Source organism: Heteronotia binoei, chromosome 5 (assembly GCF_032191835.1).
Source record: "Heteronotia binoei isolate CCM8104 ecotype False Entrance Well chromosome 5, APGP_CSIRO_Hbin_v1, whole genome shotgun sequence".
Taxonomy (NCBI): Eukaryota; Metazoa; Chordata; class Lepidosauria; order Squamata; family Gekkonidae; genus Heteronotia; species Heteronotia binoei.
Window position 1 is genome coordinate 166,654,935 of NC_083227.1, and position 27,902 is coordinate 166,682,836.

At 45.2% G+C, this 27,902-nt stretch overlaps 1 protein-coding gene across 1 annotated transcript in view; it reads left to right on the forward strand.

Annotated features, from left to right (window-relative positions):
* The first annotated feature begins 1,052 nt into the window (after positions 1-1,052).
* Positions 1,053-27,902, forward strand: part of CCNJL (cyclin J like) — a 39,821-nt gene continuing 12,971 nt past the window's right edge. The window contains exons 1-3 of the mRNA XM_060240662.1: positions 1,053-1,161; positions 11,357-11,567; positions 24,826-25,125. Coding sequence (XP_060096645.1) covers positions 1,084-1,161; positions 11,357-11,567; positions 24,826-25,125 — 589 coding nt within the window. The 5' untranslated portion in view covers positions 1,053-1,083. The remainder of the gene's footprint in view (positions 1,162-11,356; positions 11,568-24,825; positions 25,126-27,902) is intronic.

Below are 27,902 nucleotides of genomic sequence, written 5' to 3' on the forward strand. Positions count from 1 at the left end.
CTGAAGCCGGGCTTGACTGGCGGGCGCCGGGCTAATCCTGCAGGTAACCCGACCAAGCATTTCCTTTGGGAGCCCTTCCTTTGCCGTAGTGGTTCTTTGTAAGCATTAGAAGAACTTTGCAGGTGCTTTAGCAGCTCAGTGATCTGGTTCGGGTCCCTTAGAAGAGCCCCGTGGCGCAGAGTGGGGAAGCTGCAGCACTGCGGTGGGAGCCCTCTGCTTCAGGACCTGAGTTCGATCCCCCAGCGGAAGCTGGTGCAGGTAGCCGGCTCCAGGTTGACTCAGCCTTCCATCCTTCCGAGGTTGGTAAAATGAGTCCCCAGCTTGCTGAAGGGAAAGTGTAGCTGACTGGGGAAGGCAATGGCAAGCCACCCCGTAAAAAGTCTGCCGTGAAAGTGCTGGGAAAGCTGCAGCACTGCAGTGGGAGCCCTCTGCTTCAGGACCTGAGTTCGATCCCCCAGCGGAAGCTGGTGCAGGTAGCCGGCTCCAGGTTGACTCAGCCTTCCATCCTTCCGAGGTTGGTAAAATGAGTCCCCAGCTTGCTGAAGGGAAAGTGTAGCTGACTGGGGAAGGCAATGGCAAGCCACCCCGTAAAAAGTCTGCCGTGAAAGTGCTGGGAAAGCTGCAGCACTGCAGTGGGAGCCCTCTGCTTGGGGACCTGAGTTCGAGCCCAGCGGAAGCTGGTGCAGGTAGCCGGCTCCAGGTTGACTCAGCCTTCCATCCTTCCGAGGTCGGTAAAATGAGTCCCCAGCTTGCTGGGAAGAAAGTGTAGCTGACTGGGGAAGGCGAGGGCAAGCCACCCTGTAAAAACGTTGTGAAAGCAATGTCACCCCAGAGTTGAAACGACTGGTGCTTGCACAGGGGACTACCTTTACCTTTTTAAGGCGCCTTATGTGGTATTGATGTGTCTGTTTCCGGATGTATCCTTGTTTTGGTTTTTTTGTTTTCATTGGGGGGGTATCAACTTGGGGCAAATCAGGTTTTGTGAAATTGTGGATCTGCTTCCTTTTTTTAAGATTAAACACATTCTCTTCATTTGTTTCTTGCCTCAGGTGTTGCCTCCCCCCCACACACACTATTATTTGGATGGGAGGTATCAAGATGGAGGAGCCGTGGTGGAAAGGAGACCTTGCAGCAGAGATTCACCGGACTCTGAGACTGAAGGTTTGATTAAATTGGCTGTCTTTTCTTTCCTCACTTCTGCTTGCTTTGTTTTAATCAGTCTTTCTTGTAATGGTGGTGAGCTGCTTAAGGGAGAAAAACCTCTGCAAGAAAGGCATATATAATTTACTCTGGGCATGGTATTAAATAGTCCATCATTCAAACGTTCTTTCCTCTAATATACACTGGATTTTAAAAATACAAAAAAAAAATAGTACGTTACTATAGTGGCCTGTGATGCCCTAAAAAAGTTTGCAGACACAGAATGAATGCCCCTTTACTTGGCAAGTAAATGCATGCTCACGATTGAGCTGTAATCTTTCGACAACATTCCTAGAATTCAAATAGATAATTTATTTATTTTTATTTATATCCCACCTTTCTCCCCAGTGGGAACCCAAAGCAGCTTACACCATTCTCCTCTCATCCATTCTGTCTTCACATTAACCCTGTGAGGTAGGTTAGGCTGAGAGAGTGTGACTGGCCCAAGATCACTCAGCAAGCTTCCATAGCCCAGTGAGGATTTGAATGTGGGACTCCCAGATCCTAGTCTAACACTTGTTTTGTAGAGCGGAGATTAGATTCATGGAGGATAAGTATCAATGGCTGCTAGCCCTGGTGACTGAGGGGTACCTCCACATTCAGAGGCCCTAATCCTTTGAATCCCAAAGCCAAGAAGCAACATTAGGGAAGGCCTCAGCATAACGTTGTGGGCCCTCCAGATGAACTGCTTGGCCACCGTGTGAGAGAAGATGCTGGACTATTGGTCTGATCCAGCAGGACTTTTCTTATGTGCTTAATGAAAAGAGGTAGTACTGCCATGTGGACATATGAAACTGCCTTATACTGAATCAGACCCTTGGTCCATCAAAGTCAGTATTGTCTACTCAGACTGGCAGCGGCTCTCCAGGGCCTCAAGCGGAGGTTTTTCACACCTGTTTGCCTGGACCCTTTTTGGTGTAGAGCCAGTTTGGTGTAGTGGTTAAGTGTGCGGACTCTTATCTGGGAGAACCGGGTTTGATTCCCCACTCCTCCACTTGCACCTGCTGGAATGGCCTTGGGTCAGCCATAGCTCTGGCAGAGGTTGTCCTTGAAAGGGCAGCTGCTGTGAGAGCCCTCTCAGCCCCATCCACCTCACAGGGTGTCTGTTGTGGGGGAGGAAGGTAAAGGAGATTGTGAGCCGCTCTGAGACTCTTCGGAGTGGAGGGCGGGATATAAATCCAATATCTTCATCTTCTTCTTCTTCTTTTTGGAGATGCCAGGGATGGAACCTGGGACCTTCTGCTTCCCAAGCAGATGCTCTACCACTGAGCCACTGTCCCTCCCCCATAGTTTTTTTGCCTTGGTGATGGCCCTACCGGGAGCTCCTGATGTTTCCAAATAATGTGAAACAAATATTTATAGGCATATTGAAAGTCCATCTTGTGTTAAACTTTCATTGTGCCATTGTAAACCGAGTTTCACCCTTCTATGCCCACTGAAGTCAACAGGCTGAGGTGAGACTCTACTCAAGACGGCACAATGAGTCTTGGTGAAACATTCTTGTGTTCAAATCTTACAGCATAATTGCTGCTATTAAAAGGATTAGGAGGCATAGTTGTGGGAAGGTGTCAAGGACTTGATTATTCGGCTGGGGAGAGTGCAGACTACTAAAAACAATACAATTAAACCCTTTTTATATTTTAGAGAGCCCCGTGGCGCAGAGTGGTAAAGCTGCAGTACTGCAGTCGGAGCCCTCTGCTCACGACCTGAATTCGATCCCAGCGGAAGCTGGTTCAGGTAGCCGGCTCCAGGTTGACTCAGCCTTCCATTCTTTCGAGGTTGGTAAAATGAGTCCCCAGCTTGCTGAAGGGAAAGTGTAGCTGACTGGGGAAGGCAATGGCAAACCACCCCGTAAAAAGTCTGCCGTGAAAGCCACGTCACCCCAGAGTCGAAAACGACTGGTGCTTGCACAGGGGACTACCTTTACTTTATATTTCAGTTATTTTGTCCTACAAATCTATTACAGTTACCGGATTATGCCTTTTGATATTACCAACATTTTGCTAATGTCTGATCTCTATAAATAATCCTGATTTGGGAGTTTGAGCTTCCGTTAGAGTCATGGTTCTGGCCAGGCCCATAGCTACAGGGGGTCCTCCACCCCGACTTCCTGTCTAGGGCCCGACCCAACGGAGCAGAAAAGGAGGGTGAGAGGTAGCTGCGGCAGGTCTTTGTGCTCCTGCAGCTGGCTCAGAGCTGCGAAAGCAGGAAGACCCAGCTTGCCAGCCCAGCCTCTCTCTTCCCTCCTGCTCTGTCAAGCACTTTGAGTTGTACGCGTCTCCTGCTGCAGAAGGAGCCCTGGACCCTCCACCCCATCATTGACCAGCCAAGGTGGGGGAAGGAGACCCATTTGCTCCAGGCTTGGAGAGGGAGGGAGGGATCCTGCCACTAGAGATGGTACCTGAACCCCTGGACCTGCCGTATGCCAAGCAGAGTGGGACAGGAACGGGAGACCTGGGCTTTTAAAAAATTTCAAGTGCCCCCAATTTTTTAAAAAGTCCCCCAGCCTAAAAAAAATCTTGGCTGTGCCCCTGGTTCTGGTTCCTGCAAGTGGTGGGTACCCGCAAGTCCAAATTTACTTGATGTGGCGTGACCTGCTGAAATAAAACAGAGCATGGCAAAATCAGTAAAACCGCAAAAACCCGGGACCCTCTTTCATAGCCGTCACAGCCCACATTCAGTGCGGAACCTTCAAAGCAAAGCAAAGCAAATTTTATTTTTATATCCCGCCCTCCCCCACCAGAAGGCGGGCTCAGGGCGGCTCACAGACATGAAATTGGGAAATGCTCAGCTAGAGGGTGCCTTATGAAAATTAGCTAAATAGATATTTGATAACTTTGTTCTTGTGAGAATACCTCCCTCCAAACCGATCATCCACTTACCTCTAGCAATAACAAAAATCCATGATCCCCGCAATGGAAGTTTCCTTCCTGGTGAGGTAGGTTTTTTCCTGCCAAGTCAGGTACATCTGCTTGAAGTTAGTGCCAATCACATGGTGGGGGGGCGTGGTGTAGCTTCCAAGTTCACATAGAGCCCTCAGGTCTGCAATACCTGCTGTTGCCATAGCATCGACTTGGGATGGGAATGTTCCTACCTTAAAATTTTTGCATGAAGATGCAAGCCTCGCTTAGAAACAGTAATAAACTGTCTGCTCAGGGACATCGCTGGCAGCCCAATTCTCTGCTTCGTCAAAAAGGGTTGCCCCTGTGTTCTGGCCTGACAGAGCCATTTAGTACTCTGCCCCAGCATGCCGAGATGCCATCTGGTCCTCTTGTACTGTGAGCAGTGTTCCCTCTAAGCTGAGGTTGTGTGAACTAGCTCACAGATTTTTAGCTCACACCTTAGCTCAGGAAGGATGGCCTCAGAGCACACTGATTTCTGCAGGAGCTCACAACTTTAATGCCAGCAGCTCACAAAGTAGAATTTTTGCTCTGCAGCTTAGAGGGAACATTGACTGTGAGCCCTCTGCAGTGAGGGAAGACTAACATCTGCTTGGTTTTTTTAGTTAGAGATGCTTGTACCTCATCCTGTTTGGGGTGCCTTTTCCTGTCTTCTGGTTCATGAAGAATTCATTGGGGGGGAGGGGTGTTATGTATAGCATATGCGGCCAGGAATATTTTATCTTGGTCTCGGGTTTCTTGCATGTATATATGTGCGCATGGATGCTGGTTGTTCTCTAGGACCATGTGCTGCTATTAGTCTTGTGTTTTAACTTGTGTTTTTGGAAGCCAGCCTTGCCCAGACAAGTCCCCTGTTGATTATTCTCCTTGTTCCCATATCCTTTTGGCACTTCTCCCTGTCTATCCTCATTGAGGCTTTCTCTCAGGCCTTACACGGGTGTGCTCAACTCCTTATGTTTTTTTGCAGTGGTGTGGGGGGGAGCAGAAGCTCCGTTACCTCTTGCAGTGACACAAGGCCACGTAGACTGCACTTACCTGCGATACTGAACACTCTGGAGTGATTTACAAACTGGCTGACTGGTCTTAGCTAGTTGAGCTCCTCCTGACAGTAGATAAGATTAGCACCCAAATCATCTCTGGGCTGATTTGCATATCAAGGGAAAGACTAGTTTCCGTTTTCCCACTGGATGCCTCCATTACCCTCTACAGTGTGGGAAAGAAAGCTACTCATGAACTTTGCCTGAAAGCACATTGTAAGACACTGGAGCTGGTTAAGGGCACAAGTTTTTAAAGAATGTACTTCCCTTTTGCACATTTCTGCATTCGCTGTGGACACAAGGGACTCCCCTCCTACCTAATGGATGAAACAGCCCCTTCCATGATGGTATGTGCAAGTCATAAGTTCATAGCTGTCCATCTCTGCAGTCTGTGTTGACAAGCAGAGTTCTGAGTAAACGGGGCTGCCAGCAATCCTCTCTCAACCTTACATTTCAATTGCAGGTAATTCTGTACGATCCAGGAACCTGTATGCTGTGTGTGTGTGTGTGTGTGTGTGTGTTGCAGGATGGTTCCTGGCACTTTAGAAAGTATGGCAAGTCGTGGCTAACTTGTCTGGCTAATTTCATCTGGCCCCTTCAAAGTCATAACATGAGCAGGGAGGGGAGAATAATATTTTGGCAGAATGTTGTGGTTTCCTTTTCTGTCGAGCTGCTCAGTTATACTTTTGTCATGCTTTTCGCTTAAAGTAGTAAACTACTTAGGTTTAAAATAAAAGTTGGCTGGTGTTTCCCTCTTTTAAAAGTCCACAAGCCGTATGTTGCCCACCCCATTACAGAGACGTATGATTGATATGAAAGCACCTAATGGGGGGGGAAAGTTGATCTGGATTATAGTGCTGGCTAAGATCAAGTGCAGCGCTGGAAAACAGTGAATTCATAACAGATTGGATTTCAACCATGTCTCTTCCCCCACCTCCCCCCACTTACTGGGATTAAAAGCATGCGGGGGAGCATTTACTGTTGAGGAAACTGTGCAGAGGGAAGTTGTTGCCATCTGAGCACAGCAGCTCTAATCCATCTCTCTCCATCACTGTCTCCTTCCTTCCTTCCTTCCTTCCTTCCTTCCTTCCTTCCTTCCTTCCTTCCTTCCTTCCTTCCTTCCTTCCTTCCTTGGCTGTATATAGATCCTGAGTGTTCTCAAGAAGACGTCACTGTTATGGTTATTTTTTTAATGTTTATGTTTAACAAGCAAATCTCAACTATGATTAAGTAATGGGGTCACTCCAGTGATCCGGCAGCAGAGGTGGTGGTGCTGGTGGATGCAGATCTTTTGCTTGGGCCCTTTCCCCTTCTGGCATCATGCAAATGGGTTCCCAGTGTCAGTATTTTTCCATATTGGGTACATACCTCAGACAACAGTCAGCCAGTCACAAATACCCTGTGGTGTGTTTGTGCAGTGTGAATGATCTGAGTTAATTTCTTTTTTCGTATGCATTTTCTTTTTTTAGTACATACACATGCTGAAAAAAAGGTCACATGTGAATTGACCCTAAAGCTTGGGTGAAACGGATGCTTACCATTCTGTTGTCTCCTTGTGAATGCTTTATACCGAGCAAAGAATGAAAGCCTTCCAAATGAAGGCTATGTTTTGTCTAGCTAGACATTCCTTCTCCATTGCCCCTTCATTGTTTCTGGCCATGTTCAGCTTCTTTGAGGAAGGCACTTTGTTTCGTATCCAGTACAATCTGCTTGTGTTTTATCCTTTGTTCACATCGGACATGGTAAGAAGCAGGTGGCTTGAGTTTCAGAACATTTGAAATAGGTAGGGATTATTAACTTAATGTTGCCACTTAAATCCTTTCCTCCGCCGTCGCCCCCACCCCCACCCCCACCCCGGAAGTAATTCGGTGGGCATTGCAGACGCATCTCCAAGCAGGCAAAACTGTACGTGGTGATCGGTGTAAACTCTTCCTTTAGGCAAACGTCTTCATTTCGTTTTCCTTGCATTTAGCACGATGTTGAGCTCATTTGCACAGGATTTAAATTTTCATGAATCTTACCATATCCATTACTTCCCAAGCACCCCCCCCCCCCACCAAAAATCAGGCACAGATTTCACAGTTTTGGCATGAATTGTGGACAGAACATTATTTGACAGGAGGCCTTTCCAACATTGTTCTTGATTAGCATTGGGTATATGCTGTAATTAGAAAATGATAGGGCATTAACTGCTTAATGGCTTTTTCAACTCACTGCACAAAACTTCAGAGTGGGATTAAATTTTCTTATTTTCCAATTTTAAACATTTGTGTTCATGCATGCCTGGCTCAAGAGCCTTTTAAAAAATTCTAAGCAAATGTACTTCAGATAGACACACTCTATAGAATTAGTTTCATGGGCACATATAAGTTGGAATATGTCGGTCACAGCTCACTTCATCAGATGCATTTTCGTTAGTTGCAGCTCACTTCATCAGATACAGTTTTGTAACACGCAGCCTGATGAAGAGTTCTTGTGAACGCAGAAGCTTGTACCCTTTGTTTTCTGATTTTGATTGGTCCCAATAAAAAGCAACACATGGGGTTTTCCCTTGATTTTGGATTTCTATAAAGAGCTGATATCTTTCAAATCCAGGTTTTTCTGTTACACCTGTGGGCAAATTTTTATAAAGTACTTTATCCCCGGCTGAACTGCTGGACCTTTAAAGACTTCTGTATAGAGGTCCCTGAGGTAAAACCAAAGGCTGGTGCCTCTCAAGCCAAGCCCGGGCAGTGCGATGTAATTGTCATGTTAGTTGAGTCTGGTGCCTAGATAGAGAAATGTGTTTACCTGAGGAAATGAGTCCTCTTGACCATCACGTAAATATTTACATTGAAGGCCTTCTTTTAAGAGCCCTGGCAGTGGTTTAGAAGGTGCTTGCTTTGTGAACTGGCTTTCCCCTTTATTCAAGAACTTTGCTGTCGTGAGCTTAGAAAGATGCAATGTTTAGATTTGGAGTATGCAGGAATGTCATTTTTGGCACTATGATTAAATAAAATGCAAAATAATGACCGTAGCTTATAAAAATGTATTGTAATTGTTTTTAACTGACTTCCCCTAAACCCTTTACTGAGCTAAGCGTCCCTTGATCTTTGTTCTGGAATCTCCTTGTTTCTTTCAGTGCGAAACTCTGGGTCGTAAAATCAGCGGGTTGGATTAAAATTTAGTAACTGTTTACAAATGTATGTATTACAAATCAACGCATATGAATTTGCAGGGCTTTTTAATAGGGGGAATGCACTGGAACCCTGTTCCGGCTGGCTGAGCCCGGTCTCCGGCTCAAAAAAGGTCTCCGGAGTCCAGTGGAGGGAAGGCATTAAAGCAAAGAGGTGGGTGGGCGGGAGGCCCTGTCAAGTGACAGCTAAGCCCAGCTCCCAGCAGCCCTCATTCACACCAGGATGAGTTGGGGGGGGGGGTTGCAACTGTTGCCTCTGCCTCCTGCCGCTACCACTATGAGCCAGAAGGGTAAGTGGGTGGGTGAGTGGATGGGAATCTTCTGGGGATGGGGAGGTTGGAGCCTTGTTGAGGGGGTGGCTGCAAGCGGCCATGCCAGCATCAGAGCCCGCATGGTCCCAGGGACAGACTTCCACCCCCAGGGGCCATGTGTGGCAGTGGCTGTGGCCACTCCCAGGCTACTGGGTGGATGGGGGTTCTGTCATGCGGGGGGTAGAGCCTTGTCCTTGGGGATGGACAGCTGCAAGCACAGCATTGGATACTACATGGTGGGTAAGTGGGAGTCATGGGGAGGAGGAGAGGGGTGGATGTTCATCCCTCCGTCCTTCCGTCTTTTTGCTTTATTTCCATGTCACCCACCCACCCTCTCTCACTCTCTCTCTCTCTCTCATATATTCCTGTCCTTTCTCTCCATTTCTTCCGTCCACTATCTTTGCTTTCTTTGTTTCTTTGCTTTCTTTGTTTCTTTGTCTACCCTTCCTTCCTTCCTTCCTTCCTTCCTTCCTTCCTTCCTTCCTTCCTTCCTTCCTTCCTTCCTTCCTTCCTTCCTTCCTTCCTTCCTTCCTTCCTCCCTCCCCCACCCTCCTCCATCTATTTTCTCTCTGTGTCACTCTCTTTCTTTCCACCTCTTTCACTCTTTATTTCCCATCTCCCCCCCCCTCCAATTTGTCTCTAATTGTTGGAGCTACTGCTTACAAAAATCATTTTTGACACTTTATAAACATGCGTAGTACTTGGTTTATCAATCACACAAGGGATTGGATCTGTCTTGCTGAGCAGTTAGTGCCGGTTTGAGGATATGGATGAAAGTAGAAGATAGCTTTTTTTATTATTATTGTGAAGGCTGGCATCTATTGGTCGGAGGAAGGGATGCTCTTAACATTATTAGGCTCAAAATAAGCTTCCACAGGCGAATATGCCCTTAATTTATAGAACTGGCAGTTAAGTTTGGTCCTTGCCAACTATTTAACTGAAGCCTTTCATGTATTATTAAAAGATTGCGGGCCTAATACGCAGGAAGAACCATGTACTATTTATTGAACATATGAAGTTGCCTTCTACTGAATCAGACCCTCAGTCCATCAAAGCCAGCATTGTCTTCTCAGACTGGCAGTGGCTCTCCAGGGTCTCAAGCGGAGGTTTTTCACACATATTTGCCTGGATCCTTTTTTGGAGATGCCAGGGATTGAACCTGGGACCTTCTGCTTCCCAAGCAGATGCTCTACCACTGAGCCACTGTCCCTCCCCTATTGCTGTATGAATAATCCATTAATTTGTCATATACAAGAAGGGACCGGGATGTAATTATTTTGGCGTTATTTATGCTTTTAAGGGTGCATAACTTGTTGAATAGAAGTTGAGGTTCTTGCTTTTACCTGTATTGATACCCTTTCCCATGGTTTCCTGGAACTGGAAACATTTTTTTTTTAATAAGATCAGTTGTGTGGATGGTCGTATAAGGAAATCCAGAGTGTTTTCACAATGGCATTCTTGGAAGCAACTTCTAGTTCTTTCGTTTTCACACAGAATGCTCAAAGCTGTACAAATCAAGCCTAGTCTAAAGAGGTACTGATTTTGATCTGTTAGTCTCATATCAGTATTATAGAACTTTTTAGAAAAAATGATTGCTCTGTTATAACTGAAATCTCCTGCCATGATGGTATTTAGTAAGTGCAGAATTTTGCTTAGAGTATTTTGCTTTGAGGGAGTATCATACTGTTACACTACTTGGAGTTGGACAAGAGCAGGCTGTACCCTGTGACTTTGTGATACTCTCTAGTTTTCACAATTGTCACAGTCCCACTTAGAAGAAGGTTGGGTTCAGATGTGTTCTTGAAGCAAGCATCTGCTCTAAAGGAGCCTCCCAAGCAATTCTCCCTCTAAAATGTAGAGTCTTGTGAGCAAAAATTCTGCTTCACGATCTACCGGCTCTATGAGGTGGGTGTGGCTGGATGACCACACTTCCAATGATGTCAGGGGTGTGTAGCCTAATACGCTAATGAGTTCCTGCTGGGCTTTTTCTACCAAAAAGCCCTGTGAATATGAAAATCATTGTGGGATGGATAAAGTATTAAAGCGAGGCTGTTTTTGAGTTTTAATTCTGCTGTCACCAAGTTTTACAAAGACCATGTATAACTTGATTATTAAAAGAATAAAATGAAAGATCTTTTTTATGGCTCTAACTATATTCTGCTCTTTTCTTAATCTCAAAGCACAACAGTGTAAAATAATTAAAAACAATATAATAAACCGGTAAAATCCAGCAATTGCAAATGACCGACAGCAGGCATAATGTAATCATAACCCAGCAGCAAACCAATAATGATAAAACAAGTATTTATAACTTTGTGAGAGTGTTTCTCTTAAGCATATAATGGACAGTTGATAAATAACCCTGTCAACATCTTTTCTAAAATTATTCCTATAACTGATGTTGGCTATTAATCTGTCCCATGATAATATTGTCTTAATGCAGAATGCACTAGCTTTTGGTGGACTTATTCTTCTTAGTATTTATGGCCTCATCACTAGCCCTCTAAAGACAGTGAATGACAAAGGCAAAGTTAATTGTCTTTCAAAATGTGTTGTATATTTATTGAAAAAGAGTGGCTAAATTTTTATTGCTTTAGTTGCTAAGCATTCACCAAAACAGGCAGCAAATGCTGAACTAGGCGTTCTAATGACCACATGGATATTCATTTTAATACCCCTTAGCTCTCCTTCTCTCCTCCCCCCTCCCCGCCAAACTTCTTTGTGTTGCCATAGGAGCTGAAACTGCCTGTGTACAAAGCTCATTCTTCACAAATGGGGATGCGGCGCTATTTGGCTGACCTCTTGACTATCCTCAGCAGCCGCTGCCAACTCTGTCCCACGGCCCGGCATCTTGCAGTCTACTTGCTGGACCTCTTTATGGATCGCCATGATGTTGCCGTCAAACAACTATGCGTCATCTCAATGGCTTGCCTCCTCCTTGCAAGTATGTGTCTGTTGATGTATCAATGTGATTGGTCTTTTTCCTAGCAACTAATATATCTTGCCCATTGAATGTGCTGAAAAAACAGAAAGAAGTTTTGCATTGTGATGCTTTTGGTGAAAATGCTGAGAGCCTGTCCACAAGAATTCATTATAGCATCGTGGTCTAGAACACTGGTTCCCAACCTTTTTGGCACCAGGGACCGGTTTCATGGAAGTCGGTTTTTCCACAGACCAGTGTTTGTGGGGGGCGGTGCTGCAGTTGTCACCCCAGGCTGACCCCAGCCTTGCCCTTCCATGTGATCTTTAAATGAGGGGTAGGCGAAGGTCGCTGCTGCACTGCCCCTACTGCCTGCCCGGGACCTGGGCGGATGAAAGAGGTGGTGTTTTGAAGCAAGGCTTTGCTACCTCTTTTGTCCACCCGTGTCCTGGGCAGGTGAAAGGGGCAGTGCAGCGCCTTTGCCTTGCTCCGTGGCCCGGTTGTTAATAGTCCGTGGCCTGGGGGTTGGGGACCCCTGGTCTAGAAATCTGACAAGACATGTCCAGGAACGCACCTAGAAAGTGTTTTAGATTGGTGTTTTCCATTGGCAGGGTCATGACCCAGCACCGGGCCACACAGGCCTCAATGCCAGGTTGCGGGGCCTCCCGTCAATGTCCCACTGGCCAGCGGAAGTCAGGGGACCCAGCCACGCTTGTGCGGGGGCCTCCTGACTTCCCGGTGGCCAGCAGAAGTCAGGGGACCCAGCAGTGCTGGCGCGGGGGGCCTCCTGGCTTCCCACTGGCCAGTGGAAGTCAGGGGACTCAGCTGTACTTTCGTGGGGGCCTTGTGACTTCCTGCTGGCTGGTGGGGCTCAGCGGGCCAAGCTGTGCAGCGAGAGTCAGCAGTTTTAAAGGTGAGTTGCTTCCATCCCATTTCTTTCTGGTTTTCTTTTCTTTTCCTTTCTTTTCGCTTTATTGTTTTTGTCCCTCCTTTCTTTCACTTCTTCCCTCCCTTTTCCTTCCCTATTTCCTTTCTCTTTCTTTTTTTCTCTATTTGTTTTCAACTCTTCCTTCCTTCCTTTTTCCTCTATTTGCTTTATTTCCCACTTCCCCCTCCCTTTGTGTCAGTCAGCCTTCCTTCCTTCCCGCCTTCCTTTCTTGCCTTTTCTAATCTGAGCAGACCGGGGGGGCAGGGGGGGAAAGAAGCTTGAAATGCCCTGCTATTTCATGTTTTCCCAGTCTGAGAGCATTTTATATTTTTAGTTTTTTGCTGTGTGATCCTTGTGTTTTTCCTTGATGTTTTATTTTTAAAATTGCATTGCAAAATCCCACTATTCTACCTTTCCTAAACAAAATATTGCAAGAGTTTTAAGTATATTTGTACTTTAAGTTAAGAAATAATATCTTTAATTGTGTTTGCCTGTGTTCTTTATAAAGTCTACGTATCTTTATCTGGCATTACATTTTAGGACACGCATGGCTCAGCCCCACAAAGTCCCATTTATGACAGATCTGGCCCTACTAACAAATGAATTTGACACCCCTGAGATGATGTATCATTTGTATGCTGTCGAGACCCAGATCTATTTCTTTTTTGCATCTAAATTAGGAAGAGGCTATGGATATTCTGACAAGTATCTGATTCTGTAACTGGTTAGATAAGGGCCAATAAGGTGAAGAAAGGAAAGGAAAGGTCCCCTGTGCAAGCACCAGTCATTTCCGACTCTGGGGTGATGTTGCTCTCACATCATTTTCATGGCAGACTTTTTATGGGGTAGTTTGCCATTGCTTTCCCCAGTCTTTTACACTTTTCCCCCCAGCAAGCTGGGTACTCATTTAACCGACCTCAGAAGGATGGAAGGCTGAGTCAACCTTGGGCTGGCTACCTGAATCCAGCTTCTGCCGGAATCGAACTCAGGTCGTGAGCAGAGAGTTCAGACTGCAGTACTGCTGCTTTACCACTCTGCGCCACGGGGCGGCTAATAAGGTGAAACTCAGTCCAGATAAGATGGAGGTTATGTTAGTAGGTGAAAATTCTTATCTGAAAGTTAGCCTAATATGAATTTTGAGTCCAGTGGCACCTTTTAGAGCAGGGGTGCCCATACTGTGGCTTGGGAGCCGAATGTGCCTATTTCACATATATTATGTGGAGATGAGAGAAAATGTGTTTCCTCCGTAAGTGCGGCATAATCCTGCAGTGAATGGCATGAGCAACGTTTACATCCAGGAGCCGCCGACTAACAGCAAGGTGAGGCATGCGTTTTGCCTGGAGCTGAAGTTATCCACAACTTCGAAGGTCGAGCTGTGGCTGGTGGCTGACTGACAGGGCCACTTGGCCGCACCTGATTTTGAGGAAATATCTTGCGTTTAACTGCCAACCTCCACGTGGGACCGGGAGATATCCCGCAATTCTAACTGGACTCCAAACTTACAGAAATCAGTTCCTTAGGAGGAAATGGCAGCTTCAGATTACAGACTTTGTGGCATTGTAGCAGTAGAATCACGAGGCCGCACACTTACCGATTGAAAACGAGCTATTTTACTATTTGGCACCAATAGCAAGGTTCATTTGGGCAGCAAAGCTCCCAAAAATAATGAACCCCCGCTCACTTCTCAAACCATCCATTTTAAGCAAAGCAGGCCTGCGGCTGGCCCCCATAGTTATCAGATTCAATTCCCCCCTCCCCTTTCTCCCTGGTAGTTTTCCAGTGTGTCTGCTTATCTATTCAGCAAGGAGTTTCCTTACAGAAACGTGTCTGCCATCAATACACATCTGTGACTCACACCCATTTGGGCTGTCTGGTTTCTTATCACATTGCAACTTCAACATTACATCAGACGCCCTTTCTGCTTTTTAAAGACAAGAGCATATTTTCATTTATTATTATTATAGAGTTATTCATTAATTATTCAGGGGTCTCCCCTTCAGCATTGCACCCAGCTGAATGCCTTCCTCTCCCCTAAGTCTGCCCTACCCAGGTACCATCCCCAAATCTCCAGTACTTTCCAAAGCTGGAGTTGGCAACCCTAACACAGTGCAGTGTTACACATGGTGGCCCTTTTTTACAAAAAGATGTTTGTGTGTTCACTGTAACATGAACAGGCAGGTTTGGGGGAGTGCCCTGGAAGTGACATCACAGGAAGAGGTGGGGTTTTGGTTCACTGTGCCTTGGAAGTGATGTCACTTGTTCCTTGACCTGGAAGTGACACCACAGGAAATGGTATCATTTCCTGTCTCCCAGCTCCACCTCCAAAATCTCCTGGCTCCATCCCCAAATGTTAGTGGCCCACGAAGGAGAAGTGTAAAAATAACCGGGCCACGGAAGAAAAAGTATGGGATACCCTGTTTTAGATTATAAGAGTCACCCTTGTGATGTTACACTAGCTAGCACTGGGGGGTGCTGTTTCATTAAATTCCTTCACATGCCATTGTCATGGTTAAAGGCCTACAGGCATGTAGGTAGGGCCAGTTGATGGACAGTTGAGTGTTAGGTGGGATGAACCCATAAGTCTGCCAGCAGTCCAAAAAGCAACTCCTGTGTTGCCCTGAAACATCTAAAGGGTGCATTAGGGTTCTTGTAATGTGAGGCTTTAAATCTTCGAATGTAGCAGCTGCATGAATTCTTGCATTGTGGCTTGTTAGTACGTACTTGTCTAAATAAGCCGTCAATAGTTGGGCCCATAATATTGCCTTTCCAGACTAACACGGCCAGTTCAGGGGGTAAAAAATTAGGTTTCTGTAAGCACTTACATCCCAACACATATAGCTTCACATGAGGGAGAAAATTCTAGTGGGTAACTTCGCATGAGAACCGTTAGAGCTTTTCCAGGTAAGGTTAGCATTTTAACAATAACTTAGGAAACACTCCAACCTGAATTAACCAGGCCAAGCTGCTCCTCAGGTAAGATCTGCTGTATCAGAATCTGCTGAATCAGACTAAGGTTCCATCTTTTCTAGCGTCCCGTTTCTCACAGTGGCTAACCAGATGCTTCCTTGTAGGAGCCCTGTGCATAAGCAGAGCATGGAGGCAGAAACCTTCCAGCACTGCTGTCCCCACTCCACAATTGGCACTCTGAGAGAGACAGACTGTGAGCTTACAAGTCCCATTTAGGCAACAGAGGTAATAGCTGTTGACAGACCAAGCCTCCTCCATGAACTTGATGAGGCCTTGTCTTAAGCCATCTCAGCTGGTGGCCATCAGCGCATCGTGTATCCTGTAAGGCATCTAATCTTTGTACTGCTCATCCTGAGCAACCGTTATGTTTTCTACCACAAAACCTTCGATATAAGCTGTCTGGTTGTTAAGGGTCAACACTGTTTCCCCAAGGGAGCTGTTACGGGAGTAAAGAAATGCTTACCAGGACTTTAGGCATGCCCTTGATGAGGATGGCTATAATGGTTTCGGGTGCAGCAATATTCTGTGGCATTTTAAATCTAGAAAGGAGAGAACGGAGCACCCCTCATAAAACAAAAAAAAGGAGAAGCTGCTGCTCAGTGTGTTGTGTCTTGTAGCTTTCCTTAGTCCATTGTTGGCCCTTTGTTTTTTGCCCTCACAAAAAAGGATGTTGTTCATGTTAATTTAAATCCTGCAATGCTGAAAACGTGTTGATAGTAAACAGAAAAAAAACTTGTTGAGGCAGAGGTAAAAAAAAAATGGGCAGGGTCAATTTAAACTGAATCTGAGAGAAATAGAGAAAAGGGGGGAAAGGAAAGGTCCCCTGTGCAAGCACCAGCTGTTGCCGACTCTGGGGTGATGTTGCTTTCACGTTTTCATGGCAGACTTTTTACGAGGTGGTTTGCCATTGCCTTCCCCAGTCATCTACACTCCGCCCCCCCCCCCCCCCCAGCAAGCTGGGTACTCATTTTACCAACCTTGGAAGGATGGAAGGTTGAGTCAACCTCGAGCCGGCTACCTGAAAACCCAGCTACTGCCAGGGATCGAACTCAGGTCGTGAGCAGAGCTTAGGACTGCAGTTTAACACTCTGTGCCACGGGGCTCTTAGAAAGGGGGAGGTGTTTCCAAAATAAATTATGAAAGAAAACCATAAGAATAACCAACACACTAAATGTTAAATTGTAATGTAAAAGTGTATGTATATGTAATTTACAGAAAATTGCTGATATGGATAAAATCTAATCAACAATACAGAGAAAAAATTAAACAAGATGTACAAAATTGCACATTTTGCAAAGTAACCTAGAGAGAACTGAAATTCAACTACCATCAGGGCCGACGCGTGGGAGTAGGCGGGGTAGGCGGCCACTTAGGGCGCCACCCTGGCTGGGGTCGCCGCTGGGTGCTCCCCCCCATGAGTCTGGCCGGGGCGCATCGGACGCGACTGTCCGCTCCCCCGCCCCGATCAGCCTTCCTGCGTTGCAGGAAGGCTGAGCGGGGCAAGGAACTTGCATCTGGCGCAACTTGCAAGGCACGCGGGAGGTGACCATCAGCTCCCCTACTCCAATCAGCCTTCCTGCAATGGGTGGGGAGCACTTTGCGAAGGCTTGCCAAGGCTCGGGAAGCCTTCGCAAAGTCAGGCGGGGGGGAGCGCTTTGTGGAGGCTTGATGAGGCTCGGGAAGCCTTCGTAAAGTCGGGCAGGGGGGAGCGCTTTGCGGAGGTTTGCCGAGGCTCGGGAAGCCTTCGCAAAGTCAGGTGGGGAGGGAGCACTTTGTGGAGGCTTCCCGAGGCACGGGTGGCCTCCACAAAGTCAGGGGGGTCATGATCACCAGTCTGAGCAGGGCAAGGGGCTTGCATCCAGCACGCCTTGCAAGGCGCGCGGGAGGTGACTGTCAGCTTCCCCGCCCCGATCAGCTTTCCTGCAATGGGTGGGGAGCTCTTTGCGGAGGTTACCCGAGGCTCGGGAAGCCTTCACAAAGTCGGACCGGGGGGGAGCACTTTATGGAGGCTTCCCAAGCCCCGGGCGGCCTCCTCAAAGTCGGGGGGGGGGGTCAGGATCATCAGTCTGACCAATGATGCTGATGATGTCATCGTGACGTCATCAGCGTGCTCGTGTGAATTTAGCTACAATGAGGAGGGGCCTGGAGCGCTGGAAACTCCAGCACCAGGCCTGACTACCGTAAAATAAATAGGATTGCTTTTTTTCTTCAGTTTTAAAAGGAATAACGTGACTTTCAGATTATTGTTTCTAAAGTTTAAATCTCAGCTGAAATAACATGGGAATTGGACGGTGGCTTAGGCAACCCCTTGAAGTTTGAGTGTAATCTTTTCCTATTCTGGCATAAGCCAGGAACAAACTATAAAAAAGACACACTGGATTGATTCACACTTAATGCAAAACCATGACTTTAACTGCGGCTAGCGCATGAAACGAAAGCTCATCCTGCAGTGATCAGTGAATCTTTACTTGTCTTGGCAAATTCTAGCTTGAGCGCTTTCCCTGTTTCCTCGCTATGATAGACGTGGTCGATATCCCAGCCTGTTTCGGACTTCCAGTTTCGGCGACACGCCTTTAGGAGTGGCTGAGGCCGGCACATCCAGAGCCGCTTCTAAATCGGACCACAGAGGGGTCCCCCACGAGGGGCGACTTGATTCTGAGACCCGGAAAGGGTCCTGGAAGGCGGAGAGGTCGAGCGGTTGAACGGGGGTGACAGCGAAGGCGGCTGCCCCCCCGATCCCAGCTCACTCTAAGCCTCGCAGCTCCAATCACCATTTTTAAATGGCTCGAGGGTCAACTGCCGGTCTTTTCCTCTTCTTTTCCTTCTGATCCAAGCCACTCTGCAGTAGCGAGACAAGCTGCATCTACATTTTCAAGACTGTGAGTTTTCTTTCTATTGCTGATTTTTGAAGCACTGTTTTTGTCAAGCAGGAAAACGGAGAACTGAGGCTGAGGCGGAATTCAGATAGAGGCAAAGGTGGAGAAGGGGCAGGGGGAACTCTCTCTCTCCTTCTCTTTCGAGGCTTCTCAAAGTTTCTGCCTAACCTGATGATGCTTATAATCCCTACATGAGAAGAATCACACTAATTCTCAAACATAGAAGAGACTTGATGGCTGAATTTAACTGATTTGTTTTAAGCTTCCTTTTGGAGAAAGATTTGACTTTGGGAAAGTTGCTGGCAAGCATATATGGACGAGAAGGACAGCTGGCTTAAGAATTAATTTGACATTTAGGCAGAAGTGCTCTGAACAAATTTATGTGAGCTCCATTTAGACTTTTAAATCCTGGTGGGTACTGTATATTGGATTATAAAATATAACCTGATTGTTGGCTGAAGGAAGAATACTTGTACTAATTTTTAAAGTGGATTATAATTTTCTTATGGTGGATGTTATGGATATAACCCTTTAATTTTGTTTTTATTTATTTTTTACATATATGGTTTGAACATTTTTGATATGGTTTGAATATTTTTGGCTTTAGATGTATTTTTCCATGTCTCCTCTTTTTTTATTCACTATACTTGGAGTCTGTCTTATTTTTGGCTATTATTTTTTGGGGAGTGTCTGATCCAATTTTGGTTTTTATTTTTCTCTTGGGTTGTTTGTTTAATATTTAATTTTTGATCTCACCTGTGGATTATAAATAGGGCATTCAGCCCTGGATTACAAATTTGTACCTTGAAGCAGTCGGATGATTCTGTAGTGATTTGGACTTTAATTGAACTATCATTGGTAGAAGATCTGTTATAGCGAATTGTTTCTGCTTCAGTGAGTTGAAGTGTTTTGGCTAAGTGGTACTAAGGGTGTTATACTAAAAAGACTCTGTTTATTATTAGTCTTATCATTGTTTTGGGTTTGGCAAATTGTTGATAGAAGCTAGAAGGCTGTTTCCTTTTTCCATAATACTGGCACTGTCTGGTTGAGATTAGCTTATCTATTATAAACAGGAATATTGAGTTCCAAAACAAACCCCGAAGAGGCAGTATACAGACCTTGTGGCTGTGAATGCATTTCCTTTAATAAGGATGGAAAATAAAGCTGCAACTGGTTTTAAAGAAACAGTAAAAAAAAGAAAAGAAAGAAAATCGAGAAGGTAAACCACCAATATCTTCACCCAGCTCCTCATCTGGCCCAGGGAAATTTGCAACCATGCAGGGAAATATGAAAGAGATGCAAAATACTCTAACTGCCATAGCACAGTTGACTAGTAAAGTAGATAACATTGGAGAACAGATGGCAGAGAGCAAACAAGAGCTTTTGGAGAACAGTAAACAGTCAGCAGAGACCAATAAAGCCTTAAAGGTATTAGATGCCCAGGTGACAGATAATACATAAAAGATGGAACAACTGGGAAAAGAACAGAACATACATGATTCCAGACTCTTGCAATTGGAAATAGATAGAGCTGCCTATATACTGAGGTTCCAAAACATACCAGAAGAGAAAACTGAAGATATACAGAAAATATTAAGCGAAGCCTTGGCTGAAATTCTACAGGTGACTCCTCAAAGGATGGAAGAAGAGTTTGATCAAGTTAGATGGGTACCATCAAGCTTTACGAGATGGAATAAACTACCCAGTGAAGTTCACTTAAAACTTACAAGGAAGAGGACAGAAGATGATATTTTGAAGCAAGCAAGAGACAAACCTATGATGATAGCTGGAAATATGGTGAAAATTTTGAGAGAGGTACCATGGCCAGTGAGACAAAAGAGGAGAGAATACCAAGCTTTCACAGGCTTCCTGAGAGAAAGAGAGATAACCTATACATGGCTAATGCCGGAAGGCCTCATTTTTACCTATCGGGAGAATAGGTACAGGATAAACTCCATTTTCAAAGCCCAGAACTTTCTGGATAGAGTGAAAGAAAAAGAGGGGAAGGAAAAGAAGGATGATGAAGAGGAAGAAGAAAGCTCTGGTGAAGAGAATCCAAATGAACCACGGAAATACCTGACAAGACAACAGACTAAAAAAGATAATAAGAAATCCATATTGGCATCAATAATTTCTATTAATGTGAATGGGCTCAATTCTCCTGTTAAAAAGAGGAAGACCTTTAGATATTTGACAAAATTGGAAATGGATATAATTTGCTTACAAGAAACTCATATCTTAACTAAAGACCAACATCTTTTGAAAAACAAGAAACTTGGCAGTTTATTTACAGCAACAGATATGAATAAAAAGAAAAGGGGAGTGGCAATATATATTAAGGATAAATTTAACCCACGATTGCAGTACGCCTCTGTAGATGGAAGAACCCTATTTGTGGAAATTACAGTGGACAATAAAAAAATCCTACTGGCAAATATTTATGCCCCAAACGATCATCAGGAGAAATTCTTCCAAGATTTACATCTTAAATTATCAAATTTGGAATATGTGGAATATATACATACACATACACACACACACACACACACACACACACACACACACACACACATATATATATATATATATATATATATATATTGTAGCAAATAGCCAATGATGGACATATTTTTATCCAATCCCCTCTTAAAGCTGGCTATGCTTGTAGCCGCCATGACCTGTGGCAGTGAATTCCACATGTTAATCACCCTTTGGGTGAAGTACTTCCTTTTATCCATTTTAACCTGACTGCTTAGCAAATTCAATTTCATTGAATGCCCATGAGTTCTTGTATTGTGAGAAAGGGGGAAAAGTACTTCTTTCTCTACTTTCTCCATCCCATGCATAATCTTGCAAACCTCTATCATATCACCCCGCAGTCGACGTTTCTCCTAGCTAAAAAGCCCCAAGTGTTTTAACCTTTCTTCATAGGGAAAGTGTTCCAAACCTTTAATCATTCTAGTTGCCCTTTTCTGCACTTTTTCCAATGCTATAATATCCTTTTTGAGGTGCGGTGACCAGAATTGTACACAGTATTCCAAATGAGACCGCACCATCGATTTATACAGGGGCATTATGATACTGGCTGATTTGTTTTCAATTCCTTCCTAATAATTCCCAGCATGGCATTGGCCTTTTTTATTGCAATCGCACACTGTCTTGACATTTTCAGTGAGTTATCTACCACGACCCCAAGATCTCTCTCTTGGTCAATCTCTGCCAGTTCACACCCCATCAACTTGTATTTGTAGCTGGGATTCTTGGCCCCAATGTGCATTACTTTGCACTTGGCCACATTGAACCTCATCTGCCACATTGACGCCCACTCACCCAGCCTCAACAGATCCCTTTGGAGTGCCTCACAATCCTCTCTGGTTCTCACCACCCTGAACAATTTAGTGTCATCTGCAAACTTAGCCACTTCACTGCTCACTCCCAGCTCCAAATCATTAATGAACAAAGTAAGAGCATGGGGCCCAGTACTGAGCCCTGCGGCACCCCACTGCTTACCGTCCTCCACTGCGAAGACTGCCCATTTATACTCACTCTCTGCTTCCTATTAATTAGCCAGTTTTTGATCCACAAGAGGACCTGTCCTTTTACTCCATGACTCTCGAGCTTACTAAGGAGCCTTTGGTGAGGAACTTTATCAAAAGCTTTCTGGAAGTCAAGGTAAACAACATCTATTGGGTCCCCTTTGTCCATGTTTGTTCACCCCCTCAAAGAACTGTAACAGGTTAGTGAGGCAGAGATACTCACTGAGACTGATTTGTAATCTTTATTTCTTTTTCCTTATTCCCCATTCCCAACTTTTTGAAACTAATAAAACTTTTAAAGTCAGATATCCCAGCCTGTTTGATAGCATCTACCTTGTGGGAAAGCCTCACCGCAGCACCAGTTTTCTAGCAACTCAAGGGTAGGGAATCTTTGGCCATCATTGAGCCCCACTTCAACCCTTTTGTACCAGGAAGCTGGAAAATTTTATGTTAAATCTTCTCATCCACAAAAAAGTAAAATAAACTTTAAACTCCTTCCAATTTTAACTCCTTCCAACTTTAACTCCTTCCAACTTTAAATTCCTTCCTGCCTACACACACAGCTCAACCAAATTCCCTCGCAAGCGCGCCCTATCCTGTCATTGCAAGCCTTAGTGAAATGGCTCAGGCAGAGTTGATTGAAATTGAATTGCAGCAGCCAGGGTAGGGAAATTCCCTTGCCAGCTTGTGATGGGACGCTACTAGCACCAGTGTCAAGGGTCAAGAGCTTGGGGGTGCTCCTGGAGCTTTCGCTGACAATGGCGGCCCAGGTAGCAGCCACTGCCAAATCTGCATTCTACCATCTTAGGCGGATAAGGCAGTTGGTTCCATACCCGGAGCGCGATGACTTGGCAACAGTGATCCATGCAATGGTCATCTCAAGAATAGACTACTGTAACGCCCTCTACATGGGGCTGCCCTTGACTCAACTTTGGAGGCTGCAACTGGTGCAAAACGCAGCAGCCAGTTTGTTAATGGAGCTACCTGTACATTCAACCTGTGCTGAAAGTGTTACACTGGTTGCCTGTGGCGTTCCAGATTTGCTTCAAGGTGCTGATTATAATCTTTAAAGCCCTATATGACCTGGGACATGTCTACCTTGAGGACCACCTTTCCCCATACGCACCCCAGAGAGCACTACATTCAGGGCCTCAAAATCTCCTTCAGATCCCTGGACCAAAAGAAGCTCGATTGACCAGCACTAGAGCATTCTCAGTAATAGCCTCCGCCACCTCTAGGGGGAGGTGGCGATCACCTTCCGCTCCGACAATCTCGCTGAACTAATATAACGGAAATCAGAAGCTTGCCATCTTGGATTTTTAATATGTATGGAAATCTTTTTTATGTATTTAATTTTAATACGTTTGTAAATTGCTAATGTTTTTAAGCTGCTGTTAGCCGCCCTGAGCCTGTCGCGGGAGGGCGGGATATAAATCTAATAAATAATAAAATAAATCCACGTTGCCAGACCAGAAAAGATCCTTGCAGGAGGCCCCTGTGCACAACTAAGACATCCTGGTCTTAGTTGTGCATCCTAACACGTTCCATCTCCTTGCTAATACTGCCTGCCTGTAATGTTCCCAGAGTGTTCAGTATTCTACAAAAGTCCCTGAACAACCACCACCTATTCTACTCAAGCAATAGGCATGATGGTGAACTGTGTTACATACAATCTGCTGAACAGAAAAGGCCAGTACCGAGCAGGAACAGCCTGGAATACTAACTTAGTTTGGATAGAAAAGGCAGAGGGATAGCTTTGCTGTTAACTCCTCTGTGGCTGGAGCATAGCCAGTTTGGTGTAGTGGTTAAGTGTGCGGACTCTTATCTGGGAGAACCGGGTTTGATTCCCCACTCTTCCACTTGCAGCTGCTGGAATGGCCTTGGGTCAGCCACAGCTCTGGCAGAGGTTGTCCTTGAAAGGGCAGCTGCTGGGAGAGCCCTCTCCAGCCTCACCCACCTCTCAGGGTGTCTGTTGTGGGGGAGGAAGGGAAAGGAGATGGTGAGCCGCTCTGAGACTCTTCGGAGTGGAGGGTGGGATATAAATCCAATATCTTCATCTACCTCACAGGGTGTCTGTTGTGGGGGAGGAAGGGAAAGGAGATTGTGAGCCGCTGTGAGACTCTTCGGAGTGGAGGGCGGGATATAAATCCAATATCTTCATCTACCTCACAGGGTGTCTGTTGTGGGGGAGGAAGGGAAAGGAGATTGTGAGCCGCTGTGAGACTCTTCGGAGTGGAGGGTGGGATATAAATCCAATATCTTCATCTACCTCACAGGGTGTCTGTTGTGGAGGAGGAAGGGAAAGGAGATGGTGAGCCGCTGTGAGACTCTTCGGAGTGGAGGGCGGGATATAAATCCAATATCTTCATCTACCTCACAGGGTGTCTGCTGTGGGGGAGGAAGGGAAAGGAGATTGTGAGCCGCTCTGAGACTCTTCGGAGTGGAGGGCGGGATATAAATCCAATATCATCATCTTCTAGCCAGAGCTCCTTTGGCATTGCTTTTTTCCTTGAAGAGTGCAGCGTGTTGCTGTGTCTTTATGAAAGCAGAAGTGGGGCTGGAGAGGAAAGGCAGGCTCAGAGCCAGGCTAGCAAAACATGAGGGAAGGCAAGAACAGTTTGGTTTTTGAGCTACTCTCGCCAAGTAACTCTGTAGGCAAGGCCGGTGTAGAGCATCAGCCGGAAACAAGCCAGGAGACTATTTCACACATAATGCAAAACGACTGAAGGCTGACTGTGGCTGATAAGCCAGCTTCGGGTCCTGGTTTGAGGAACCTGAATGGACCATAGGTAGTATGCTGACGCAAGTTTAGACAGTGGTTAGTTAAAGTAGACTTAAATTAGGCTTGAATTCACCAGATATTTCTGCTGATGGATGTCATGTATAAAATGAGTTCAGGCTATTTTACACATTAAAAGCTACAGAAAAAAAAAGATGATTTCATTCCAAAAAAAATTTTTTTTTAATCTCAATAGGCAAATTTGAAGAAAAAGAGGACAGGGTGCCAAAACTGGAGCAGCTGAACAACTTTGCTTACATGTGCCGCCTCAACTTGACGCTTACGAAAAAAGATCTGCTGAAGATGGAGCTGCTCCTCTTGGAAAGTTTCAACTGGAACCTCTGCCTGCCAACGGCAGCACACTTCATTGACTACTACCTCTTGGCCTCTGTTAGCGAGGCTGACCTACACAGTGGCTGGCCTGTCACATCCGTCACCAAAGTCAGAGCTTTCATGGAGAAATATGCTCACTATTTCCTGAAAGTCTCCCTGCAAGGTAATTTCTCTGCCCAGTGCTGTGGAGAATCTGTGTTATTCTTTGGCAGATCTGACTTATACTAGTCTTGGAGCAAATATTGGAGAACAGAGAAAATGTCTAGTCAGTGTAATGATTACCCTAGAATAGGGGCGTCAAACATGCCTCCCAGGGCCCCCAGAGAGCTCCTATCAGGCCCCCGAGCAACTGGCTGTCATCTGCTTCCTTCTCCCTGTATCTTGCTTCCTTCTGCATAACAGCTTGCTTTGCAGGGCTTGCTCAATTACACAGGAGCTACAGAGCAAAACCTCAGTTTTCTCCATTGGCTGAGTCTCCTCCCTTGAGGAGGAAGGGGGGGGAGGAATAGCTTGCTTTGCCAGGCTCTCTCAGTTGCACCCAGTAAACAACCCACAAAGGTTATAGTGACACAATTACTACAATTATAAGGCAGTACAATAACAACTTTATAGGTAAAACCAATAATAACACTTGCACATTTCAAAATGGAACATTCTCAACACAATACTAAGTCCATAATAATACAGTTTCAGTAGTAGAGTTCCAATGTACAGGAGGCCAGCTTCAATTCCTGCTTCAAAGTTTCTTCCAGCAAAGGACCATTCTACATTCCTTTCTCCAATAGAGCTTTCCACAAAATCTATGTCTTGTTACATTACTTACATACTCCAATAATTCTAAGAACTTCCAATTGGAAGGCAACTTCAAGCTCTTCCTCCTTCAATAGTTAAATTACACTTCTTATAGTACATTAAAAATAGACAACAGTCTCCTTATTATTCAAATAGGCAACAGCTCAATACGGCTCATGTCGTACAGTTTGCATGACCTGAGAATGGTTGCTAATGATACAACATTCATCCTAACATTCGTTTTACTAGTTGTCAAAATATGAGCGAGATATCCTTCTTGGATACAACCATATCTAAACAGCAGATGGGAAAATTGGGAGTGCACACCTATTATAAACCTACCAATAAGACCTCATTCCTCCATTTTAAGTCATTCCCTCCCGTGCAGATGAAAAATAACATTCCGTACAGCCAGTTTATTAGGCTCAAGCGGAACTGCACTGAGCGTGTACATTATGAACGAGACAGTAGAGAACTGGCAGATGAGTTTCTAAAGAGGGGCTATCCCTGTGATGTTGTAAGGAGGGCTAGAAAACAGGCGGGCAGCATTTGCAGGATGTCTCTCTTTGAGAAAAAAGAACGTAGAAGGAGGGACTGCATTACGTGTGCATTTGACTATACCCCGTTAACGAGGGGGATAAGGGGAATTATAATGCGTCATTGACATTTGATACTAGCTGGATGTGAGAGAACACCATTTATTGGATATAGAAGAACTAGGAAGAAGAACTAGAGCCAGTTTGGTGTAGTGGTTAAGTGTGCGGACTCTTATCTGGGAGAACCGGGTTTGATTCCCCACTCCTCCACTTGCACCTGCTGAGATGGCCTTGGGTCAGCCATAGCTCTGGCAGAGGTTATCCTTGAAAGGGCAGCTGCTGTGAGAGCCCTCTCCAGCCCCACCCACCTCACAGGGTGTCTGTTGTGGGGGAGGAAGGTAAAGGAGATTGTGAGCCGCTCTGAGACTCTTCGGAGTGGAGGGCGGGATAGAAATCCAATATCTTCTTCTTCTTCTAGGAATATAAAAGATAAATTGGTTCACTCCGGATTAAATACAGAGGAGGTAAATAGTGAGGGGGATGATTTTTTTAATGGGACATCATCCATGAAATGTTGCCTTGTATGCGCTCAAGCGCTAGAGGTATCGAAGTTTGAACTCAGTGTAGGTGGCCCCCGTATTTCCTTGAAACATTACTCAACATGTGCTAGTAGGAACGTCATATATTTAATTTTATGTGAATGTGGGCTCCCATATGTGGGTAACACCATGCGCCAGGTAAGAGTCCGTATTTTGGAGCATAGAAGCCGCATTAAAAATGACGTCAGAGAAGCACCTCTCGTAAATCATTTTAAGGAAAAGGGCCACGTGTATGACAGCTTTAAATATGTAGTCCTATATAAATATTCCAGGAGACAGGGAGGGATGTGCAAATGACTTTATTAAGAGAGGAATGTTGCTGGATCCATCGTCTAAACTCAGTCACATCATACGGGTTAAAAAATTCAGTAGACTTTTCATGTTTTCTATGAATTGGATGTTTGTAGATGTTGTTGTATTTGGATCATGCTCAAAAATGTAAGGGAGTTGTAAGTGGTTTGTGGATAGTATACGGAAGCGTTTGTGTGCAACTGGTGAAACTGATTAGGCTTTTAAAACAGTGTGCCACTAGAGCCGTATTGAGCTGTTGCCTATTTGAATAATGAGGAGACTGTTGTCTATTTTTAATATACTATAAGAAGTGTGATGTAAGTGTATTGGCTGGGGGAATGTAATTTGCGGGGTGGTATTGGTGTTATTAATTTTGCGTTAATGGTGTGTATTATGTTTTCAGTTAACTATTGAAGGAGGAAGAGCTTGAAGTTGCCTTCCAGTTGGAAGTTCTTAGAATTATTGGAGTGTGTAAGTAGTGTAACAAGACAGAGATTTTGTGGAAAGGTGAGATGTGTGGATATATTGTTAACAAGTTTGTAGTCTCTGATTGTATGACTGGAATGTTTGGTGTGTGTCTTTGAGAATATTTCATTAATTACTTGGAAGAATATTTACCTTGCAGCTCCATTGGCAAAAGGAATGTAGAGTGGTCCTTTGCTGGAAGAAACTTGGAAGCAGGAAATGAAGCTGGCCGCCTGTACATTGGAACTCTACTACTG